Source organism: Pangasianodon hypophthalmus, chromosome 8, assembly GCF_027358585.1.
Source record: "Pangasianodon hypophthalmus isolate fPanHyp1 chromosome 8, fPanHyp1.pri, whole genome shotgun sequence".
NCBI lineage: Eukaryota > Metazoa > Chordata > Actinopteri > Siluriformes > Pangasiidae > Pangasianodon > Pangasianodon hypophthalmus.
Window position 1 is genome coordinate 28,633,526 of NC_069717.1, and position 15,638 is coordinate 28,649,163.

The following is a 15,638-nucleotide window of genomic DNA, read 5'->3' on the forward strand; positions in this document are numbered from 1 at the left end:
CTGAGTCAAAATAACTTTACTTCTATAAAATCTTTTTTGCTGTTTCCCCCTCACTTCACCTGTGTGAGCTTTGTTGGCTTGCCCAAACATTTACACATAACTTTACTTAAAAATTGATAAATGGAAGTAAACTGTGTTATGTTATCCACTCATGTATATAGTCATTGCTGTATATACATAGACTGGGATGAGAAAACAAGGCATGGGCAAGACTAATGACCATTGCAGATGAAAAATTTATTGGCATATTTAATTATATTTTTCTTTTTTGTTAGCTCATGCCATTTGGCATTATCATTTGCAGCATTTAACTTGTTCATGAGATTCAGATAAGATTTCAAAGACAGAAATGAGAAGAATAAGGTTTTGAATTGTGAAGCTGCAGGGAAGTTAAAACCCTGCCACCTTGTGGAGAAAATCAGCAAATACAGAGAAGCTAAATATGATTACACAGGTTTTAGTACTTAAAACTTTGTTCTAACATTACAAAATCTAAAGATGATATATAGCACTTAAAGAAAAATATAAGGATTTACACTGGAAACGGTACATTCACAGTATGCTGTTTGATCAGTGAAAGCAATTAAATCATGTTTAGTTTATAAGTGTAATTACTTTTGGTAATTTGTCATCTTCCAAGTTCATCAGAACAAAATTATTTTACTGATTTGGCTGAGGTTGATTTTTATCAACATTTTTATCATTTTGTCTTGATTTATAGAGTAGATTATATATTAGCGAGAAATAGACATCTTTCTTAACAACAGATATATCTTGATAATTGAAGTTGAGCATAATAACAAGAAGAAAGGGGGTAAAATCAAACAGAAAATCAAAAATCAATTAATGAATTACTGAACTTTTGTGAAATGGAAAGGTTTTGATATGTTGATAACTGTAAGCTACCCAGTGAATTCCCATAAAAATAAGTCAAATGGGAGATAAAAGCTCTTGCTGGGCTCTTGCTGGGTTCATGTCCAAACTCTTACATGGAGAGGTGTACGCAGTAGCAGCACTCTCACCTTTAGAAGAAGAAAAAAAAACAGAAATCGGGATTTAGTTCTCGTATGAAACAAGACACAGATACAGTGTGAGCTCTGTGTATAATTGCTTTGGACAGCTAAATGTAGAGATTTTACTGGTTGATAAAAAAGTACAGAATGCGTACTGGTCTCGTAGTAGTCGTAAACTTTCACAACAGCTGGTTTCAGGTTCTCCACTGGAAGGTCCTGCACAATCTTCAGGGTGTACACCTTCTCCTCTCCATTTGCCAGCTAAAACAGACAGAGGTGTTAAACAAAATTATTTCTGTTCACCATGAACAAATGAACCCACACGGTCTGTTAATTGCAATACCACTGCATGTCATTCCAGGAGGATGGGACCTGTGGGATGGGACCCTATCACCTGACTTTCTCCTGTTCATTGACTTTGACTCTGCTTATCATTTTGGATTTGTTTGCCTTAACCTGCAACTGTCACCGTCTCCACCGTCTGATACGGGTTCAATAACTAAAAGCTATTTTATTTAACATTTTAACAGTGCTTTGTAACAATCAGAGGTAAAGCTGTAATTTTAAGTTTTCTGACATTTTTAGGACAGAAAAGAAAAGAAAGCTGTAAAGAAAGCTGTAAAGAAAACTGATTTCATCTCAGCTTTCGCTTCCCATTACTCTTTTGACTTTTTGGCACTAACTGAGACCTGGATCTCTCCACAGAACTCAGCTACACCGGCTGCCTTATCCTCTGCTTATGCTTTCTCGCACACTCCACGAGAAGCTGGCAGGGGTGGTGGTACAGGTTTGCTGTTGTCTCGGAGATGGTGCTTCACACCAGTCTCCCTTTCTCATCTCAACATCTCATCCTTTGAATTCCATGTAGTTACAGTTACGTCTCCAGTCAACCTTCTCATCGTTGTCATCTACCGACCTCCTGGTCCCCTCGGGGTCTTTCTTGAAGAAATGGACATGCTTCTCAGTCTTTTCTCTACTCACACCCCTCTTACTGTCCTTGGAGACTTCAACCTCCCTGCTGACAAGCTCCAGTCCTCTTGCCTTCTCCCTCTTCTCCATTCCTTTTCCTTAACTTTCAACAGCTGTCCTCCTACACATAAAGGAGGTAACACCCTGGACCTTGTCTTCAGTCGTCCCTTTCCTACTTCAGACATCTATGCTACCCCTCTCCACATCTCTGACCATCTCTTGGTATCCTTCACCATCACCCTCCCTGTCCTGCCTAAAACCATCAGCCATCTATATTTCTCTCCCACTCGTAAAAACCTTCACTCTATCTCCCCTTCCTCCTTAGCTTCCTGCACTCTATCATCCCTTCCTGTCCCTGACTCCTTTTCCTCCCTACCATTAGAGCTTGCCACTGACACTTTCCTCTCCTCACTTTCCTCATCCTTGGACCTCCTCTGTCCTCTAACCTCTAAACCCAGGAAGATTTCCAGCCCTGCTCCTTGGCTATCGGATGTGCTGCGCAGTAATCGGAGAGAATTAAGAACAGCAGAGAGGAAGTGGAAGAAATCGCAACTCGACACAGATCTGGTCTCCTATCGTGCTCTCCTGTCCAAATTTTCATCTGAAGTGACTCTGCTAAGACTGCCTTCTACAAAGAGAAGCTGGAATCCTCTGCACAAGATCCTCACAAGCTCCACAACATCTTTTCTTCACTGCTCAACCCTCCGGCTCCTCCTGCTCCATCCTCTCTGACTGCTGAAGACTTTGCCACTTTTTATGATGAGAAGATTGGAAAAATCTGTCAGACATTCACTTCTACTCCTGCTCCTACACTACACACTGAGGATTCTCCTTCTCATTCGCTGACACAGTTTTCTAAACTAACAACAGAAGAGATCCTGCAAATCATCTTATCCTGCAATCCTACCACCTGCCCATTGGATCCAATCCCTTCGACAATGCTCCAGACCATCTCTCAAGACCTTCTCCCCTTCATCACCACTATCATCAATGGCTCCATAACATCTGGCCATCTACCAACTTCATTCAAGAGAGCAAGAGTTATTCCCATCCTGAAGAAACCCACTCTAGATCCCTCTGTCATCAGCAACTACCGACCGGTATCACTTCTCTCTTTTCTTTCTAAAACCCTTGAACGGACTGTCTATAATCAGCTGTCTTGCTATTTCTCACAGAACAACCTCCAAGATCCCAATCAGTCTGGCTTTAAACCGGCACACTCCACAGAGACTGCCCTTTTGGCCGTCATTGAGAAGCTACATGCCGCTAGATCAGCCAAACTGTCTTCAGTTCTCATCCTCCTTGACCTTTCAGCAGCGTTTGACACGGTGAACCACAAGACTCTCCTATCCACCCTCATGAGTCTTGGAATTCGTGGTGCAGCATGGCAATGGTTTGCTTCCTACCTGGAAGATCGGTCATATCAGGTGACATGGAGGGGATCCACATCTGCTCCTCGCAGACTCTCGACTGGTGTTCCACAAGGCTCAGTACTTGGTCCTCTCCTGTTCTCCCTCTATACCCGATCTCTTGGTGCGGTCATATCCTCACATGGGTTTTCATACCACTGCTATGCAGATGACACTCAACTCATCCTCTCCTTCCCTCCCTCAGACTCTCATGTTTCTGCTCGGATATCAGCTTGTCTGGCTGACATCTCATCATGGATGACAACTCACCAGCTGAAACTTAATCCCACCAAAACTGAACTGCTGTTCATCCCATGTGATTCATCCCCATCTCAGGATCTTGCAATTTCCCTAGACAATTCTCTGATCTCGCCTTCGGTTACCGCACGCAACCTTGGGGTAACCATGGACAATCAACTGTCCTTCTCCTCTCACATTGCTAATCTAACACGCTCATGTCGATTTCTCCTTTATAACATCAGAAGAATTCGTCCATTTCTTTCCTCACAGGCCACTCAGGTGCTTGTTCAGTCCCTTGTCATTTCGAGACTGGACTACTGCAACTCACTCCTGGCAGGTCTGCCTCTGAGCGCCATTCGTCCTCTGCAACTGATCCAGAATGCAGCTGCACGACTGGTTTTCAACCTTCCTAAATTTTCCCACACCACCCCATTGCTGCGCTCCCTCCACTGGCTTCCTGTAGCTGCCCGCATCAGATTTAAAACACTGATGCTCGCCTACAAAGCCAAAAACGGACCAGCACCCACTTATCTCAAAGCACTTATCACACCTCGAGCGCCACCACGCTCCCTCCGATCCTCTAGCACTGCTCGACTGGTCCCTCCATCTCTCAGGGTACAAGGAAGGCATGCATCGAGACTCTTCTCTGTTCTGGCACCAAGGTGGTGGAATGAACTTCCCCTAGATGTCCGAACAGCTGAGTCACTGGCAGTCTTCAAACGACGGCTAAAGACTTACCTCTTCATAAAATACTTAAATTAGCACTTTCACAAAAACAAAAAAAAACCCTCCCCAACAGAGATTTGGACTGATGGTATTCCTAGTTTGTGACCTACCGAGCCAATATCAGAATGTATTTTTGATAGACTTCAAAGCACTATTGTAAGTCGCTCTGGATAAGGGCGTCTGCCAAATGCCGTAAATGTAAATGTAAATGTAGGACAGAAGAGTTTACACTTTGTAGTTTCTCTGTAACATGACAATATACATTTTATTTTTCTTATTAACTTCCAGAGAATGAAAAATGGAGGCTTAATAAGAAAATCGAGGCTGGTGAGGAAACATTAATATTATATGGAACATGTTCATAGCTGCTGTAAGTGAGAACAGGAACTTGTATTGTGGATGTTCTACAATATTAAATGTAACTATAAAATAGGTATTACTTGTCATTCTTTAATAGGTAAAAAATGTATGAGAGGAATAACCCACTCTTACACTCTTAGTTTCAAAAAGGGGGTCTCTCTGGGGTAATCTTTATACAGTCAGCTCCGTAAGTATTTGGACAATGACACACATTTTGTAATTTTCCCTCTGTACACCACCACAATGGATTTGAAACAAAGCAATCAAGATGTGATTGAAGTGTAGACTTCCAGCTATAATTCAAGGGGTTTAACATAAACATTGCATTAATTGTTTAGGAATTACAGCCATTAGAAAACATCTAAAAAAAAAGCCTGGCCAGGTCTGATGCAAGATTAACTTGTACCAGAATGATGGGAAGAGGAGACTATGGAGAAGGAAAGGAAGCGCTCATGATCCAAAGTATACCACATCGTCTGTCAAACATGGGGAGGCAGTGTTATGGCATGGGCATGTATGACTGCCAATGGAACTGGGTCACGGGTGTTTATTGATGATGTGACTGCTGATAGAAGTAGCAGGATGAATTCTGCAGTGTATAGAGCTATACTTTCTGCTCAGTTTCTGTCAAATGAATTCCTAAATGGTTAACGCAATATTTTTGTTAAACCCCTTGAATTAAAGCTTAAATGTTCATTCCTTTGGCACCATCCAAGTTTTCTCTCCTAGGTGAAATTGGTTTGAAATGCTTAATAGTGTTCTGGTTTAAATGTAAAATGACCTGAACATGAGGGTTAATCAGGTCTTAGACAAACGCAGTGTTTTAGTAAAGTGGCGTGTGTGTGTGTGTGTGTGATCTTACTCCATTCAGGTAGATGATTGCTCTGCCATCAATTTTATCCACACGTTTTACTGCTCCGTCAGTTGACTGGAATAAAGATAATCAGAGTAAAAACTGATCCATCAATATAAGCGGTCAATGAGCTGATGATTGGAACAGGGTTTGGTTTGGTGTCACCGTGGCTTAACAATTTATGCCTGATACACACTGTTCTGAATCAGTTTATTATAAATGTATTACAAATATTTAGATCAGTGATCATGCTTTACAGATCCAGTTAAAGGTTTATGTTACCTTTGAATTGCTGTTCACACGCTGCACTGACGTCTCGTCCACCCTGAATCCAGAAAGAGGCTTGACATCGATGACCACCATGTTGGTCTCCAAACGCTGACCCTTATATCTGGAATTAAAAGATCATTAATCACTCACATTCTCTTCTTTCGTTTTGAAGTTTCAGAGTAACACATGTCTAGTAACCTCTGGAAGTTATGAAAAACTAAACTAACATTATCCTAAGATTATGCTTATTATTTAAAGACGTAACTGAAATTATTATTTAAAGATGAAACTGAAATAAATGAGAACATCCGCTAAAAACTGAAATAAATGAGAACATCCACTAAAAGCTATAGTTTTTAGTTATAGTTTTTAGGTAATCAATGGTTCTAGCTGTGCTGTTTTGATAATATCTGATAATGGCACTGCTTTTTCACTAAATCTGTGTTACATATACTTCAAGTTGTGTCACACTAACAATATTTCAGCAAATACGAGTTTTTTTAAACGGATGTATTACGAAAGATAATTCAATTAAATTCCTTTGTCTTCCTTATTAGGTTCTAAAGGCTTGTAAACTCAATTATCAATCAATTCAATTATATTCTGGCTTTGATTAAATAACTTTAATACACGTTATGCCCAATAACACAATGTGTTACACTGCATGTATTAATAGTAATAATTCTTGAGTCATTCGTTCCTTTCTTGTTGATTATGGAGTTGCAGTAGAACTCACGTGACAGTAATGGTCAATTCCAGAGATGGATTTGGGACTTTGCAGTTTCCAGATGCTGAGGCCGAGATGATGAATGAAGAGCGGTCAGGAGGAGGAGGGATGTTGTAGCGCAGATTGAACTAGAAGAAAAATAACACCCTATTATCACCACTCATCCTCCCAAACTGACCCTCTGGAACCTGCTTTATTAATAAAAGAACTGAGGTGAGTGAGTAAAGTGTGAAATGGTGATATACCAACCTGCACGTACACACAGCCTTGTCCTTCTGCTTTGATGTTGTAATCTCCAGGAACCTCCTTCAGCTGTCTCTCCTGATACAGCAGCCTGTTACTCTGAGTGATGGTAAATGTGGTAATCAGCCCTGATGGTGATGTTATAGTAACAGTAACAGTTCCTGCTGGACTGTAGGTGGCGAAACTGTATTTCGCCAGAGCCTGGAGAGCTACAACAGTGTCCTGGATGATGGAAAATAATATAAAGAGAACAAATTTAACCCATTAATTTGTTTTTAGAAATATATAATATGTACCATACATTTTTATTCCTCCATTAAGTGTTGCTTTTTTATTTTTTGAATAGCATTTGTGAAATAATAAGCAGGTGCTTTTAGTATGTAGCCTGTAGGGTGTAACAGGTATGTCTTCGTAAATTCATACATTTTAAATGTATATTCTGAATTTATTTATTTCTGTATAGCTGCTTTGTGTCCATTGTTAAAAGCACTATACAAAGAAAACTGAATTGAACAGAATTGAATATCTTTTTTTTCGATAAAATTTATAAAGTAAAATTTGGGAAAGGTAAGCACTCTTTTAAAAAGTGTGAGCTTTGATATGTACCTGTGTAGACGCAAAGCCCCCGAAGGCGTTCTGTTGCTGAGAAAGCCAGTGGACGATGCTGATGCTGTAACCCAGACCAAACCCAGACAGCTCGGGTCCAGACATCAGAGCCAGGAGCACATACGAGGTCATCTCCACTTCTAAAGAGTCCGTCACTGACCGATCATTCACTCTGCTCCAGTGCCGCCCGCCCCCTGAGGGAGATATCATTGACTCACATTTCTCCAACAATCACCAAAAACCCACACTGTACACCAACATTCTCCAACAATTACACACATTCACCAACACAATTCAAAATCATTTCAATGAAACACCCAACACCAAAAGTCTCAAATATCAACATTTCCCAAAACAGCATCGCTGCTAAACTCCAACAAACAAGAAATCCACCACCAACAAACACCAACAAACTACAAACAAGAACAGCATTCTCAGTTAAACACCAACACAGGATTTTTTCCCAGCACACATAAAAATTACCCATCCAAAACAAACATTCTCCAAAAATTACAGTCATGAGCACAGTGCAATGCTCTCCAGTGCCCCCTTTTACACGGTACATAAACTTGGTGCATATATCGTACATACTTGTACTTATATTTACGAAAACTCAATACACACATTGTTCTCATCGACCCAAACAATTTTCACCCTGAAAATCATTAGGCAATAATCCTCTTATATTTACTCGAATTGCTTCAAACTTGATCAGAATAATGTTAAGACATGGTAAATTGTGAAAGGATTCTTGATATCTTAAATAGTGTTGCCATGGTAACGCATCAAACTTTAATACTCTTTTCGGGTGTTTTTGAGGTCTTAGCATGCTTAAAATTTCATGAAAGTCGGCACACACATCAGAGCTTTTGGCCGTTAGGCACAGGCAAAAGCTAAGAAATGGGCGTAGAGGGCAGGTTTGTAGTGCTCCCTTTTGACAAAAGTGGTGGGGTCAGTTTTACCTACAGTCACCAAACTCTGTAAATATATTGTTCTCATCAAGCCGGACAACATTCAAAAAGACAGTCATTAGCTCCGCCCAACAGGAAGTAGGTCATTTTGGATTTAATGTGGATTTTTTTGAAAATTGCAGGCTCGGAATTTTTAAATGTTGGCCAAGACTGGCCAGCAAACACCAATTTTGTCCATTGTAAAACAAACAGACACCAGTCAACAGCAACAAGACTGAAAATACCATTCTCTAACAAATGCCAGCACAAATCTACTTAAAATGGAGGCTCCATGTTTTTTAATCATGACTTAGAGATCACTTTCAGCCTCTGAAAAAGTTTGTTACTGTTAACGGCTGTTAATTAATTTTTACAGCTCCTTGGTCAATGTAGCTTGCCTCTAATTAAACTGCAATGTATCTTACTAAAACCTGACACACGCTTGTACCTCACTTTGAGCTGTTGGAGAATGTTGTGTCAGTTTTCTCCGAGAGATTGGTGTTTTTTTTTTTTTGTTTTTGTTTTTTTTTAATAGATAAATGTAGGAGCATCAAACCTGAAATTATGGCATTTGCATCCAGGTTGGAGATGAGTGTGTTCCTCATCCCCTGATCTCCAGCTAGTGTGAAGGTGTAGAAGAGGAGAGCCTTGGTGTAGATGGAGGTCACCTGAGTGAACGCATTCCTCAGGCACATAAGACCTTTTTTTACCACAGGATCCTGCAATATGTAGATTAACAAATGTATATATTGTGATCTCTTACTAAGAGGCAAATAAATGTCTTTAATCATAATTTGCACGTAACAAATTTGCACAGCACATCTGCAAAGTGATTTTAGACTTTCCATGAGCAACTACAGCTGTTGTAAGCTTGCTAATGTTTGTTATCTAGCTAGCAAGTAAGCATTTTATAAAATATTTTTTATCAAAATCACACATAAAAACATCACTTAAAGTCTTCTATTAATAACTGTTGTGTTAGTAGAATTGTCTTTATTGTAAAAATAGTTTTGAGATTCATTTTAAATAAATCACTGCTTGCTTCCACACTTCCTGCAGTGTATGTTTAACACTGTTGTGTTTCTTCACCATTCTAACATCTGTAATGATCCAGAGTTCAATAACACTGAGTGTACTGTATAAGAAGATTTCACCAGTGGAACAGTTTACTCACTGTAATTGTGTAATTGAGCTCCAGCATTGCAGCCGTGATGTAAGCTGAGAGGGTCACCTCATCATTCACTCCTCCCTGAGAGAGAGATAGAGAGACAGAAACAGAGAGTTAATTATTACGTTAATTATTTTCCTCTAACAGCACGTGGTATTGGACTCGGACTGGTCTCCTGACCTTCATGTCGGTGTGGAAGAGTTGTCCCACTGAGGCAAAGCATCCGTTAGCCTGCTGACGTTGACCGAGCCAGGCCTTCGCCTGATCCACAAACACCTGATCTACAAAGATGTATCGCTTCGCATTCCCGAAAGACTTCATCACGAACGCCGTCAGCCTGAGAACACAAACACAACAGTTCCAGATAACAATCAGAATCACAAACTGTATTAATGTATATATGATGTATATATGTGTATATTGTTCCTGACTGAAATGAAGTCCACATAAATGAGCACAAAATAAAACTAAATCATAACTAAATGCTGTTGATGAGCTGATATATGATATAATGAGCAAACCTCAGTTAATTATATTTATGTTAACTTTACTTGTGGTGTATATTAATTATACCACAGTGCTGTTAAATTCTGAATTCTGATTGGTTGATTAATATTCTAGAACAGCAGCTCTGACAGGGTGTCACATCCAGCTTCACTGCTCATCCAGGAGCCACTGCTCCAATTCCCAATCCAGTCCAGACATTACGGCTCTCTCACTCTCTGATTCCTAATACACCTGCTTCCTGTTTGTTAATCATCACTCAGTGTATTTAAGAGCAAATTTCCACACAGCTCATTGGTAGGTTTTGTTGATTTCCAGTTCTGAGACTTCTCACCTGGGTTGTCCTTCTGGCTTCGACGGTTTAAGCTGTTTCCTATTTTATTCATTTTATTTTACGATTTTCACAACTACATCCAACTGACTACTGATTTGTGAAACAAGGGGACGATTGTTTATAGCTGCTATAATGTAGTTGAGAACAGGACAGGAACTAGCTTGTTTCTTGGATGTTCCATAAAATTAAACATCATAAATGAATAAAAAGTAAAATGAGTTCTGCATTTCACTGGCTGTACTTGTACTCTGAACAATGACAATAAAGTTGAATCTTATACAAACACACACAGTATATATATATATATATATATATATATATATATATATATATATATATATATATATATATATACACACACACAACTTACCATGTGTTGCCTGATGCATCGCTCATCCCAAAAGCACTGTAAGATCCATCAGTATGTTTGAAAGTCAGCTCTCTCTGATATCCTGTGGAGATGAGAAACCAAAGCCTTTGTAAATTTATTGTAATACTTAACACTAAAATATTAAAATACAGTCTATTACTCCAGACGTGTCAGAAGGCCACTTGCTGAACACCCCCACAACGGGCCATACCATTTCCTCACTGTTAAACAGCTGAGGATTTTGCACTCATCTGTACATTTATAAATTGCCTTATCTTCCATTTTGTGCACTTGCCGTAATCCTTGATTCTACAGAGATGTTATGTCTTGTAAAGAGTCCTCACCGCTTATGAGGTAGGTCTCAGCTGTGCTTCTGATCTGAGGTGTGAGCTGGTTGGTGCTCTCCAGATACTGCAGGATGAAGATGTTGGGGGCGAAGCGCAGCATGTTCTGCTCTCCACAGCCGTACGGCATCGCCAGGAGACTCGCCAGGTTCTTTAGAGCTCTGCCCATCAGATCTCCTGTAGAGAGACAACGTTAGCATAGCCTTAGAATTTTTCTTTCATTTTAATTTAGTTTTGATTGGATTGTGATTAGTGGGTATTACAAAAGCTTTGTGCTCTGTGCTTTTGCTTGATAAACACAGCATGATAATATTGTGAATGCCATGCACACTTACAAAGAAATATTCAGCATTCTTTGCTTTGAAGATTTTAATTTCAAAGCCAAATGTTCAAAGTAAAAAAAATCACATTCTAGCATTCTGATGGGAAAAGTAGTGATTGATGATAAATCGCACACAATTTAATCAAAGACAAACAAAAAGTTAATTTTTTTTTCTTTTCATTCATTTTAATGTTCATTATTTGCCTCATTGTATTAATGACATATATACATACATATACACACACACACACACACACACATATATATACACATATATATATATATATATATATATATATATATATATATATATATATATATGTGTGTGTGTGTGTGTGTGTGTGTATGTATATATATATATATATATACCAAAATTATCTAAAGTGTTGAAACTGAAACAGTACTATGACTCACCCAGCACAGAGACTGAAGCCACGGCCGAACCCTCCACGAATACCTTGGGCAGGGTTAGTGAGACCATCTTCTTAACTACACCTTTTAACAGAGATAGATAACCAAGGAAAAAACTTGGTACAAACTGTACAGGACCACTGCTGGTTCCCCTAATTCCACCTGATTCAGTTATTTTTGAGCAGTGAAATCACAAACTGTACAGGACTGACACTCTAAGACTGGAATTAGGGATCCCTGCTTTGGCAAAGGCCATGAAACCTGCTCCAGGAGATCCACCTTCCTCTAAAATTCAGTTCCAGCCCAAAGCAACAAAACTGAATGTTAATCAACAGTCGAGATTAAAGTGAGCCTTTTGTACAAAACACTTTCTTCACATAAACAAGGTGAAAGAATAAGGTTTGTGTCTGACCTGGTGGGCAGAGAAGCTCATTGTAGCTTTTATACTGTTTGATTCCTTCAGCCTGAAAATGGCAGCAGAATAAAATACAATTATAATCACAATTACAGCATCAATAAAAGGGCTGCAAATTGTGTTCAAAAGTCACATCAATATTTACACTGGAAAAGTTCCCCATATTCAGAGCTGGGTTTTGTAGCTGCTTAAGTAATTTTCCAATTATTAAAATCACTTGTGTGTAGTTCATGCTTCCAAGGTGCCAGATTTTTGTGAATAAAAATGTCTGAGATGGGGTTTTTAATAGCATCTAGACCTCCATTTTTAAACACGTGATGTTTTTCAACCCACCGTTATCAAAGGTTATTATCATTTATTGAGTTCTTATTGTTATTAGTCTGTTTGACTGGCCACTTGAATTAAACTGGATTTAATCCACACCTAAATAACTCCAAAATAATTAAATCTATAAATAATCTATAAATAATATTATTATTATTAGAAGTAATGATGTAATCACCTGCACTAGCAGTGTTTTAATGACTGAATCGATGCGTCCTTTCTCTGGTACAGTAACTTCACTCTCTCCACACCGAGATGACGACTGCACGGCCTCCGCTGTCACGTTGATGCTCACCTCCCCTATAATGCACACACACACAAAGTACTGTTTATTCTCACTAATAAATCTGATTTTAATCCATGTTACACCAAATCTACAGTACACGAAGAAAAAAAATTGCCTTTTATAATGCAGCAAAACTCACAGCTAAGCTTAAATGTGTTTGAGAGTAACCATGATGTTATATAATCCCCACTAATATGACTGTGCTAAATTTTACTATAATCATGCTATGATTATAGTAAATTATATTGTGTATAAATTGTGTTTACCATGATGTGTTTACCACACATGATATATACTGTATATATGGCCAAAAACACCTGACTGTCTCATTTCTACATGATGGGCATTAATATTATGATGTTCCCCCTTTGCTACTCTAACAGTTTCCACTCTTCAGGGACGGCTTTGCACTAGATATTAGAACGTGGCTCTGGGGATTTGTGAACAGGAGCATTATCATACTGGTACAGGTTTAGTTCCAGTGAAGGGAAAGGATAATGCTACAGCATACAAAGACATTCTAGACAATTTTCTGCTTCCTAATTTGTGGCAACAGTTTGGGGAATAAAAATGGAAAAAAAAGTTATTAATTTATAGAAAATTTAAAAATAACTCTTCATTTGTTAAAGCTTTTTTTTTTTTTAAAGGTTCCTCTAAAATTTTTATTTCACTGGGCTTTATTTTTTATTGGAAAACTAACTATTTCTGCTTGGTAATGTGCAAAAGGTCAAGTTCCCATTCTAGCATTTTCACTGAGCGTTAAGTTTTAAAGTTTGACGTACCCAGAACCAGTGGTGTGATGGTCCATGAGAAGGTCCAGCTCTCATCAGCACACAGACATTGTGTGTAACTGCAGTCTACACACACTTGCGCTGAGAATTGTCGTGAGTTTGCCAAAGTCACCTTCACCTTTAACACACAGAGTTTTCATTCCATCAGTTATCTGAAAATTAAACCAACTCTTTCTTTGGATGATCCTCATACACGGAAAAGCTGTGTGACCAGTGTTACTGACTCATTTCAGAAAAATGTAACTAATCCATGCTCAAAAGTCACCAGATAAGGTCATAGACTAATTAGCATTTTCCTGGAGGCATCATGATCATTTTTTGTAGCAAAATGTGTTACATGAAGAATTCTGAAGACAAGTGTGCTGGTCAGAATAACTACCATCAGTTGATCAGTGATTGGTCATTGGAAACAATAGTGATCTGTAATTGGTCGTTGGGAACAATGGTGATCAGTGATTGGTTGTTACGTACTAGTTTTGAGTCAGACAAACCCGCTCTCTCAACTCCAGCAACCACCAGTGAGTGCAGAACAGTCGTTAACATATGCTAAGGAAGTCAGATTTGTTGCTAGGCTCTTTTATTAAAATAAAGTTGCTAAAGGTGTTCTGGCTCTTTCATTATCAGTCCTCTTGTGGTTATATGCGGTAAAGCAGGAAAATTAGACGAAGTGACCACATCAGTAAGAGACAATGACCCAGCAAGTTAATCGGAAGCTGCACAAGGCCACTCGCGCTGTGAGCATTCTTTAATCCAAGGACATCTTCTGTTTAAAGTTATTGATAAGGCATTCCATCCAAGTTATCTAGTTTAGTTATTGTTCAAGATTGTGTTAAATGCATTTTGTGCAGTAGAAATTGATGTTTGACGTTACTTAGAACAGCCTGCTTCTGATTATCAATCCGATGCATATTTTCTCATTGTTTAACATGAGATGCTGTTTTATAGAAGTAATTTCACATCTTTGTAAGTGCAGTCCATAAATTGCAGTTACAGTGATTTAACTCATATAAAGCATTTTATTCTGCTCACATCTACCATTGTAAACAGCTCTAGTATATATGCATATAACTTTTATCAGTGTATATATTTGTATTTTCAGTTTCATTCCATTCAACAGATAAAGTTAATCAATAAAGTTATACTCTTAACATCACCTTGTGGTTCCAGCAGTCATTGCGTGAAGGTGTTTAACTCCCTGGATAGTTGAATGAGGATTCACTGAGGCCAGTACAGTGAAAAGGAATCTATGATCAAGAGTAACGTTGTCCCGTCTGCACTGTGAGTTGTAACACCCATGCAAACAGTAAAGCATCTTGATTGAGAAAGGCACCTCATATGCATCACAGCTGCCAGATATTTCAAAGTTTGCCAATGAATATGGAGCACTCAGAGCTAGAAGTATGATCTGTTGCCTCCTTTTCAGATAAGTCTTTTCATTCGACAAAGTCAACCGGTCGACCAAGTCCTCCCATTCAACTAAGTCTTCAGCTATTTCAAATGCCAGCATGGTAGCAACAAATGCATTTGCAAAGGCCGAGGCTGCGTTCTCAAAGAAAGAAATCGAAATAAAAACAGAAAACACCCACTTTGAAACCACCTTAGATGCTCTGGAGAGAGAGAGAGAGAGAGACAAGAAGAGGCTGCTCTAGCTAAAAGTCAGAAATTATACATTGTGCAGTTCTTACCTGAGCAAAGCACACAGCAATGCAATGCAGAGTATGTGAGTAAACACAGCTCTAATTGTGAAAGCATGCATTCACTCAGAAACAGGTCTTTGTATAACATCTGCAAGCCACACACAGAGTCCTCTAACTTTTCTGCAATCCCACAGATAATGCACATGCTAGCCATCCTAATTCCTTCAACAGGCCCTCCTGAAATGCTGTGAATAGTCCTTCTTGCATACCCTACTCATGTCGCCCTAGTTGTTATCCAATTAGTCCTGCTTGTCACTCTGGCGACAATTCCTCAGTGCACTTGGTAAAATATATAGCAAGATGCCA

General features: G+C 39.0%; 1 protein-coding gene across 1 annotated transcript in view; it reads right to left on the minus strand.

Moving 5' to 3' along the window:
* Positions 1-281: 281 nt before the first annotated feature.
* Positions 282-15,638, minus strand: part of LOC113546055 (alpha-2-macroglobulin-like protein 1) — a 36,917-nt gene continuing 21,560 nt past the window's right edge. The window contains exons 22-38 of the mRNA XM_053236338.1: positions 13,627-13,753; positions 12,737-12,858; positions 12,232-12,283; positions 12,188-12,190; positions 11,823-11,903; positions 11,087-11,263; positions 10,743-10,824; positions 9,715-9,871; positions 9,541-9,615; positions 8,923-9,085; positions 7,417-7,610; positions 6,817-7,032; positions 6,577-6,695; positions 5,853-5,961; positions 5,580-5,645; positions 1,169-1,274; positions 282-1,022 (exon numbers count right to left, since the gene is read on the minus strand). Of these exons, the coding sequence (XP_053092313.1) occupies positions 931-1,022; positions 1,169-1,274; positions 5,580-5,645; positions 5,853-5,961; positions 6,577-6,695; positions 6,817-7,032; positions 7,417-7,610; positions 8,923-9,085; positions 9,541-9,615; positions 9,715-9,871; positions 10,743-10,824; positions 11,087-11,263; positions 11,823-11,903; positions 12,188-12,190; positions 12,232-12,283; positions 12,737-12,858; positions 13,627-13,753 (1,941 nt within the window). The 3' untranslated portion in view covers positions 282-930. The remainder of the gene's footprint in view (positions 1,023-1,168; positions 1,275-5,579; positions 5,646-5,852; positions 5,962-6,576; positions 6,696-6,816; positions 7,033-7,416; positions 7,611-8,922; positions 9,086-9,540; positions 9,616-9,714; positions 9,872-10,742; positions 10,825-11,086; positions 11,264-11,822; positions 11,904-12,187; positions 12,191-12,231; positions 12,284-12,736; positions 12,859-13,626; positions 13,754-15,638) is intronic.